General features: G+C 38.3%; 1 protein-coding gene across 1 annotated transcript; it reads left to right on the top strand.

Moving 5' to 3' along the window:
- On the top strand, positions 5779-7157 carry LOC107610895. The gene is made up of 2 exons (XM_016312875.2): positions 5779-6318; positions 6389-7157. The coding sequence occupies exons 1-2, from the start codon at positions 6205-6207 to the stop codon at positions 7061-7063; spliced, it is 789 nt and encodes a 262-aa protein (XP_016168361.1). The 5' UTR covers positions 5779-6204; the 3' UTR covers positions 7064-7157.

Below are 10084 nucleotides of genomic sequence, written 5' to 3'. Positions count from 1 at the left end.
ATAAAAATAAAAAAGTGAAACATGAGCATGTAACAATAAGTGGGAAATTATGGGAAATTAGGTAAAGAAATTTTATTTTACTAGATATGTATGTTAGGTGAGATCTTAGTCTAATTAGGGATTCGCTTATTAGCTCACTTAAATCTAAACATAAATCCTTACCTTTACCTTGGCCCCATTACAACCTTAATTAAGACCTCATAACTTTTTGGTATGACTATATTCTGTAATTGTTGACTGGTTAAATGAAAAGCAAAGTTATAGAAAGTAAGAATAAAAAGAAAAATAGAGTGAATAAACCCAATAAACACTGAGTGACTAGAGAGTAAACACAAAATCCAGTGAGGGTTCAATAACTCATCAACATATATCTGTGCTCAAAATTTACTAATTGTTTTGCAAGTTTGTACAATGTTTTCTTTCCCATCTCATTTGCTAAAATGCTTTATTATTTAAGGGTTGGCTATATATATATACATAACTCCTTGAGAATGGGAATCAACTTAGCTACATGTAAGCTTTATATATGAGTGGATGAATTAGAATTGCATGACTCATTATGTAGATGCATTTAGCATAGGTTGCATTTCATAACATTCCATCACTTTAACCTTAATTATTTACCTTGGATTTAGCATGAGGACATGCTAGTGTTTAAGTGTGGGAAGGTTGATAAACCCATATTTCATGAGTTCTTTTGTGCTTAATTAGAGTGATTTATTCAACTCTTCACCTACTTATTCACATTAATTGCATGGTTTTACTTTCCCTTCCTTATTATGTCATGTTGTGAAAAACATGTTTCCTAAGCTTTAAAAATTAATTATTTTAATTACCTTTATTTCCATTCGATGCCGTGATTAGTGTGTTGAGTAGTTTCAGATTTTCTAAGGCAGAATGACTTAAAGGATGAAAAAAGGAACATACTAAAATGGAAGGAGAAAGCAAAACGGAGCTTTAAAGAAACTGGTATCCACGCGATCGCATGGATGACGCGATCGCGTGCCAAGCATGAATCAGCAGCGACGCGGTCGCATGACTGACGCGACCGCGTGGCAAGAAAAAGCTCCAAATGACGCGATCGCGTGACCCACGCGGACGCGTGACAGAGGCCACGCATCAGAAATTGCAGAAAACTCTCTTAACGAGTTCAGAGGCCCTTTTTGGCCCAAATCCAAGTCCAGACAGTATAGACCAGAGGTTATAAAGTGTGGGAATGCACCCATTCAAAGAGAGCTCGCATATTTTTACCTTTCAATGATTTAGATTTAATTGAGAGGGAGATCTTCTCTCTCTCCTTTAGGATTTAGGATTTCTTCTTGTTTTAAGAGTAACTCTGGATCCCAGGTTTAATGTTCTTTTAGTATTACTTCTATTTATTTATTCCAACATTTGAATTGATTATTATAATTTGATTTATGAATTCTCTCATGTTACAGACTGTTATTTGAATTAATGATAATTGAGGTATTTTCAGTTTATGATTGTTCTCTTTGATTTAAGTTACCATTGCTTCCATTCTAAGGACCTCTTTATCATTCCAGCAATTTTACTTTTCCCTTTTTGGTTCTGGTTAAGAATTTAGTAACTCAACAGTTATTAAACTCAACATAATTGATAATCGTTATCTTGCTAATTGAGCTGAACTTAAATAATCCCAACCTTTTCTGAGGAAATAATTAGGATTCGAAAGTCAATCTAATTAATCCCTTGACTTTCCTTTGCCCTAGTGAAGGTTGACTAAGTGGAGTTTAGATTCAACTTTCATTATTGTTGAGAGAGATAACTAAGTTGGACCTCTAATTTCCCTACCTTGCTAAAAGTCACTTTACAGTTATTATTTATTCTTAATTGCCATTTAAATCACTCGTCATTTAAATTACTTGCTTCTCACCTTCTAAACCCCGATTACAACCTTTATAGCCAATAATAAGAACATACTTCCTCGCAGTTCCTTGAGAAGACGACCCGAGGTTTGAATACTCGGTTAACAATTTTTAAAGGGGTTTGTTACTTGTGACACCCAACACGTTTGTATGAAAGGACTTTTGAAGGTTTAGAAACTATACTTGCAACGAGGATTTATCCGCAATTTTCTAGACCACGCAAAAGTTATCTCATCAGTCTCTGCATCAGGCCCCCACCTTATTTACTTAGTTACACTTTTAACTTTCCATTCCTTAATGAATTGATTAAATATATACATAGAGTGTGTTATATGGAGAGTGAAGCTGTGTGTTGTTTGTTTTTTTTCACTGCCATTATTAGAACAAGTCTCTGACGTTGGTCTCTCTCCCTTGCGCTGTGTTTGATTGCTATTAGTATAGTTTTCTTACTCTATATGAATACACTTACAAATCAGAACACTTGTGCTCTAAGAGACGTACTTTTTGGTCCTGTATATGGGGGTAGCATTTCCATGTACCTTTTTCTTTTAAAGTTTATTGCAAAGCATCTCGGTTTATCAACAGATAAAATAGTATGTTGCAGAGCACTAATTATCCAATATCCGAAACAATATTGAAGCTTTGTAATTGAATGTTCGTTTTATTTATTTAATTTATCTACTTGTGGTTTATTTTCCAGCATTATGTTGACTGAAAAGAAATATAGCCTTGGCTTGTGATATCTGGATTGTTGTCTTCAACGTATATATAGCCCTTTATCATTGCATGAGAGAGTTATATGCGAATTATATAAGTATTGATATATGTAGTTGTCATTTTGTGTTAGTTTGCTTTATCAAGAACCTTTTGTCATCCTTGCAAAGATCTTCATCATCAACATAAACATGCCAGCATGCTTTGTTAGAGAATCTTGGGAGTAAATGTTTAGCTTTATCTCTAAAACATTTTTTGTTAAATAAATTTTTTATTAATTTTTTCCTAAAATGAACTTTTTTTTTCAAGTGATCTTTTTAATCAAATCTATCCTTCAAAGAATTTAAATTAAACATAACAGAGGAAATTATATCCGGCTATTCTCTTATTATTATATAGCTTTAACCCGCAATTAAGGGCTGAAAATTTGTATTTGAGGTTTCTGTTCTTTATGATTTAGTTTCTTATTAATTATTACATAAATCTAACTTTTACCCCAATTATTTTTTTCCCTCATTTTTTAAGGTTTTTCCTTCTTTGTCTTTTCATTTTTTGGACTTCGGATCAGCAATTCTTTCTACCAGTAATTTTTTAGAAATCACGGATTTTGACAATGAGTAAGCAACCTCTCCAATACCTTTCTACATAATTCTGCTTGCAATATACTGTCTAGTTTACTGTGTATGGTACTCTCCCATATCATAATTGTGACAAACTGTTACTGGTTTTCTTGACACACACCCCATTTTTTCCTCTTTTTTTTTTAGTTTAATGTAATTTTTTACTATTCATTTAGTTGTCTGTGCTATTTCATTTATTTAGACATTGACAAGAGCTGGATTACAAGGCCACGAGGTAGTGTAGAGTATAGGGATGGTTTGAATAGATTCCTTGACTTCACATTTGCTAATTCATCATCCGATGGGATGATCATTGTCCATGCCCTTTGTATGGGTTCCGATTTTTCCAAACTAGAGAGAACGCCTACGATCATCTTCTGATGAAACCCTTTCCCCCTAACTATACCTTCTGGTTACATCACGGTGAGAGGATAGTAGACGAGAGACCTAGCGGTAGGGAAGAACTAGAACCCATTGTAAATTCAGGAGATCAAATTCGTGACATGGTCCACGACGCATTCAACCTGCCGGGACTGCAGAGTGACGATGAAGACTCGATGAATGGGCATGTCGGAGACGTTTCGGAGGGGCTGCCGTTCATATCTGACAAACCTAGCCGCGAGGCTCGTACCCTTCACGACTTGCTGGAGGATGGTGAGCAGGAATTATATCCGGGATGCTCAAAATTCTCGAAGCTGTCTTTCTTGGTGAGGCTCTACCATATCAAGTGCATGTGCGGAGTGAGTGACAAGGCTTTCAGTTTGATTCTAGAGCTACTAGGGGATGCCTTTGAGCATGCAATGATTCCGAAGACGTTGCACGATGCCAAGAGGATCATAAGAAAGCTCGGTATTGAGTATAAGAAGATAGATGCATGTCCAAATGACTGCATGCTGTATCAGGGCTCCGATCAAGACCTGTCTAGGTACAAACAGTGTGGAGCATCCAGGTGGAAGCAAAAGACCCGGAAGAATTCCTTATTAAGGATCAACGCCGTTGTCAAAAAGAATGAAAAGCCTCTGCCGGCGAAGATTCTCCGCTACTTTCCTCTGATTCCACGGTTGCAGCGATTATTCATGTCCAGCAAGACATCAGTGGACATGTTGTGGCACAAGAGAGGAACCAATTCTGACGGTTCCTTGAGGCATCCCAGGGACGGCGAGGCCTGGAAAGCATTTGACAGGAGATATACTGACTTTTTTGGCGACCCGCGCAGTGTTTGCTTAGCCCTGGCTAGTGATGGCTTTAATCCTTATGGAAACCTCAGTTCAAAGTACTCAATATGGCCAGTGATTCTTATTCCGTATAACCTACCCCCATGGATTTGCATGAAACAAACCAACTTTATTCTCTCCATGATTATTCCCGGTCCAAAAATGCCTGGCAATGACATAGATATCTACTTACAGCCACTGATCGATGAGTTGAAGCAGTTGTGGGCTGGTGTTGATACGTATGATGCCAGTGAGAAGAAAACATTCAAGATGCGTGCTATGTTGATGTGGACCATCAGCGATTTTCTTGGATTGGGCAATTTATCTAGCTGGAATACGTACGGCGGGAGAGCTTACCCCACGTGCAATCTGGACATCGAGACTAGGCGACTCACCTTCAGTCATAAATGGTGTTTTATGGGTCATCGTCGCTTCTTGAATCACGATCACAGATATAGGCAGGACCGGATTAGATTTGATGGAAAGGTAGATGATAGATCCCCACCTGTCAAATTCACTGGCAGGGATATCTTGAGACAGTTGGAGGGTGTGCCAGTCTCACACGGTAAGGTGCAAGCGGTGGGCGGTAAAAGAAGGCGCGTACAGTAGACCGGGGTACAAGACGAGTCTCTCTGGAAAAAGAGGAGTATATTCTTTGATCTCCCATACTGGGAGAACAACGAATTACGCCACAATCTTGATGTGATGCACATAGAGAAGAATGTGTGTGACAACATTGTGTTCACCATGTTGAACGAGAGTGGTAAATCCAAAGACCACCTAAAAGCTCGAAAAGATCTCCAGTTGATGGGAATCAGGCATGATATGTGGCCACTTGAAGGTGGAAAGTATCCCTCTGCAGTCTTTACCATGTCAAATCCACAGAATGAGGTATTTCTTAGGACTATCAAGAATGTGGTCTTTCCAGATGGGTACTCGAGCAACATCTCTCGATGTGTTGATTTAAAACAGCGCAAGTTATTGGGCTTGAAGAGTCATGATTGCCACATTCTAATGGAACATCTCTTGCCAATTGCGTCAAGGCACGTATTGCCCACCCAAGTGTCCGCTGTCTTGGCTCAGTTATCAGCCTTTTTTCGACTACTATGCAGCAAATGCATAGATCCTCGTCAACTACCTCTCCTTCAGGATCGTGTGGTCCATACTCTATGCCACATGGAGATGATATTTCCACCTTCCTTTTTCACAGTCATGGTTCATCTAACGGTGCATTTGGTCGAGGAGGCACGCCTCGATGGCCTAGTGCATTACCGGTGGATGTACCCAATTGAGAGGTAGAAATCTATCTAAGCTTTCTCGATCTATTTTTTAGGATAACTGTCACCTATAATTTTATGTGTTATGTTCTCGAAGGTACCTATGTCGTCTCAAGAAGTACGTGCGTAATAGGGCACAACCGGAGGGATCTATTGCAGAGGGCTACTTGTCAGAAGAGATTCTGACGTTCTGTTCAAGATATCTAGATAACGTCGAGACTAGGATCAACCGACCGACGCGGGTTGACGATCGGCCGAACGATGCCCTGCCCAGTGAGGCTGCCAGCATGTTCCCATAAGTTGGAAAGGCGGTCGGGGCTACTTCATTTTTTACTTTGACCTCCACTGAAATCCTTCAAGCACATCGTCATGTACTGGTCAATTGCATTGCCGTAGAGAAATTCTTAGAGTAAGTATCGAGACCGAGTTCTAAAATTATGCAGCGAGCCAATATAGCTTTAACAATAATAAAATTGAACATTTTTTTGGAACTATGCATAGTGAGTACAGAGCCATCACAAAGAGAAAAATGCGAAGCAAAATAAGGTCCCAGTCTCTTATAGATAGTGTGGTGCACAGAGAATTCCCCAACTGGTTTAGGCATCAGGTAATCCTTAATATCATAGGATTCCACTTTCCATATTGATGCTTTCTTGCCTCTAATGGTTCAATTCTAGGTCCCATTTGGAAGCACCAGTCATTCGAACGAGTTGCAATGGCTTGCCTGTGGACCCCTTGCTCAGGCCAGACGCTATCAAGCTTACAACGTCAATGGATTTAAATTTAGAACCATCTCGAGGGAGGAAGGGATGAAAACACAAAATAGCGGGATTTATGTCACTTCGGATACTAGGAGTTATGCAAGCAAACGGGATGTCAATGTTGCCGTCGGCGGTGTATCGTACTACGTGAGATTAGTAGACATCATCGAGCTAAATTACAGTGGTCAGTTCAATGTAGTCTTGTTCAAGTGTCTCTGGGCAGACACCACGTCGGGCAGAGGCATACGACAAGACGAGTTGGGTCATACCTGTGTCAATTTTACTAATCCGATTCACACCGGTGATCGAGAAGACGATGAGCCGTACATCCTAGCATCTGAGGCGCGTCTTGTGTTCTACGTGGAGGATGAGGTGGACAACGGATGGAGTGTAGTAGTCCATGTGATGCCTAGAGATTTGTTTGACATGGGCGAAGATTATGAACATTGTGAGGTCGACTTTCACCCCCAAATCTGTATGACGAGCTTGACTGAATTTGATGTCGAAGGCTTGCGGTTGACAAGAGATGAGGTTTTAGAGGAATCCACTCATAACGTGGGTGATGATTGTGATGAGGCCGCCGATTCCTAATATACATTTCTCCATGATGGATGTAGCTCATATTCACGGGATTTTATGCATATATACTACTGTCATGATTCACCTAGGAGAGATAGCTGAATGTATTCTAGTCATCTCATTATTAGAAAAGATATCTCGATTGAGTTATTTCTTGTTATTTAAAACTTATCCCCTCATATAAATCTCTATTATTTGACTGGGTTCTGATATAATTGGTCTTTTTTTTCTAACTGTTGCCTCTCATATAAGATTTCCTCCAATCACATTTTTTAATTGTCCCTATATGTTCTATCTATCTCCGTTGCCTATCAGGAAAATTGGAGAGCCGAGACTTCTATCCCATTACCAGAAGCCGTTGGTTCGCAGAGAAGATGATAGAGGCGTCTCCATTCTCTTCGTTGGACCACGCAACATCCTTTGCAAGGCAGTTGTGGTTCAATCAGTCGCGTATACAGTCATGGTTGGATGCCTTTTCTGGACAAAGTCACCTCTATCGAGCCATTCGTGATGCGCCGGCTTCTCTGATGAGGGTTTGTTTGCTGATCCCCAATTAATTAGTATGTGTTTCCTTGTCATATTCTTTGTTGAAACCCATTTCAGGCGATTATGTTAAATTTCTAGGAATTGCTATTTTGGGACCAAAAGTACTGGGCTAAATTTGGGTTTGAGTTTATAACAAGTACGGAATTGTGGTTCACACAGAAAATACTTGACGAGGCGAAGGTAATACTTCCTATTTTACCTTTCGATTTATCTAATTTATACCACATCTCTCTATCTATGTAGCTAATTTCCTAAATTGCGCTGTTTTGGTAAAATTAAAGAAGCCGAGTCACCATTGAGGATGGATATATAATTGTATTTTTTAGATCAGAGTAAACTCTATTTTCCCTTGCTAGAAGAAATTTAGTTGCTTTAAGTTGTATGCTAGTATCTACCACATACAAATATGTGCGGGTTTAAAATTTACTCAAATTTAATTGCTTGTATTGGCATGATGTGAGCTGGCTCAAGAAAGCACCCAATTATTCTGTATGGCCAGTGATTTCCTAATTCACTCAGCATTGTAAAAGATTTCTAACATATCCCTACAAATTTGGCTACACCCATTTGCCACCTGCAATATTTGTAATTCTTTATGGAGTTTAGGTGCACGATTCACTACAAAGAGCCACTTGCAAGTTGGAACCTGTAAAAATGGGATTTGGGTAAGCCGAGACCAAGTTGGAACCTATAAGACTTGTGAGAGAGTTTACGGTGGATTTTGAATAAGATTAGAAATATCGGTGGATGCCAGTGATAAGAATTATGGGCAAGATCTTGTTGTCCTTATTATCTTTTTGATTGATAATTGGTCTCTGTGTGCTTTATTTTGTTTCTGCTTCTTATTTATAGTATTGATAATTAATATTTTGTACAGACACGCTATGAAAATACTCTGCTCGTTGAGCTGGATATTGCATCACATGAGGAATTCAAGCTCATGGAACATGGCCTTGAACGACTATGGGACAGTAAGAAATACATGATATATGCAATGGTAATATAATAGGATTGTATGTCACACTCTAATGTATCAATTGTTCCTTTGTGTTTGGATATGATGCTGGACTCTCAGGGTTATCTCGTGCAAAGATCCAAGAAGCATCCGAAGAACCAGGAGAGGTGGTTCCAGATTCGATGGAGAAAGAGGACGTTGTCTCCTCCGATGGGTCTGATGAGGCTGTTTCTGCCAGTCGAAATGGTTCCATGCTGTCCTATGACCTTAATAAAACACCAGAAGATAATGAATATCCTTACAGTGGAATGTCTCCTGGTAAGAAGAATGCATGGCACTTGGCTATGTGGGCAACAAAGTACTTGAATCCTTGAGAACATTGCTTTAGTTTATTTATTTGAATTTCAGTTGAAGTTATTTGGGAAAGCCAAACCTTGTTGATTGATTTTGTCGTAACTCTATAACTTCTCAGATTGTTATTAGAGATTGTTCTTGTTGGACAGTTTATCATGGTTGAGAACTTAGGGAATGTGATATTTAGGCAAGAACGGTTCATTTGTTTTGTTACTTTTTGAAAGTGAATATGTAATGAGTTGGATTTATCACTGTTCCGTGCCACAGTGAAGGGCCTCTTGCCTCTATTAAATTTAAATTTCATTCGCTGGTGTTTATAATCCTATGCAAGTTTGTGCTATTTCATTCACCCAACTAGTGAGAAGATTAAAATGACTTATGATACCACAAATCACATGTTCTGCCGATGCCTACTACTATTTTTATCCTTTCATTATACATGAATCAACCACCTAATGAATATGTTATGTTATATTACACTTACATATATTAGGTCTCTAGGAATTTATTTCTCAGGAGATTTTTCTCCTACCTACTCCTGCTTTTATCATTCATCCACCTCATAATGTTTTTATTTTTTTACGTGGAGTAATAATTAAACCTCACTCTTTACTATCTTAAACTGTAGAGCATCCCAAAATTGTTGTTTATTCCCAAGATATTACTCTATTAATCACAAGGTGGTTAGAGTTTGTTTTATCAGCAGCTACTATGTGTGTACACTACTAGTATGTGCGTGAACTAAAATTTAACACATTGTATCTATGATGGGATATAAAGCTTGAGTTTTGCCATTTTCTAATTCAAGCCACGTCTTTATCTTTCACTTCTTTGCTTTCTCTGAACTTGCACAATCTCCAGCTACTCTCATTACACCCTTGACATGAAAAATTAGTTCTGTTCATACATTTCTAGACTTTACAGATAATTACATAAGAGTATATATCTAGTTTACATTCTATCTTTTAAGATGAAGGAAAAACATAAGAGTAGAGAAGTTAAAACATATTTGAGAAAAAACCAAGAAAAGTGTCTTGTTAGTATATTTTATTTATCCATCTTCCAAAGAAATGCTAAGAGAAAATTAGCTAGTCTTTCTTTTAAAAATAAGACAAAAAGCATTAGCCACTTAGGAATTTTCAAAAAAAAAAAAAGACTTGCATAGGATTTCTTACCGA

Source organism: Arachis ipaensis, chromosome B08 (assembly GCF_000816755.2).
Source record: "Arachis ipaensis cultivar K30076 chromosome B08, Araip1.1, whole genome shotgun sequence".
NCBI classification, from domain to species: Eukaryota; Viridiplantae; Streptophyta; class Magnoliopsida; order Fabales; family Fabaceae; genus Arachis; species Arachis ipaensis.
This window is presented reverse-complemented; position numbering and strand designations above follow the sequence as displayed.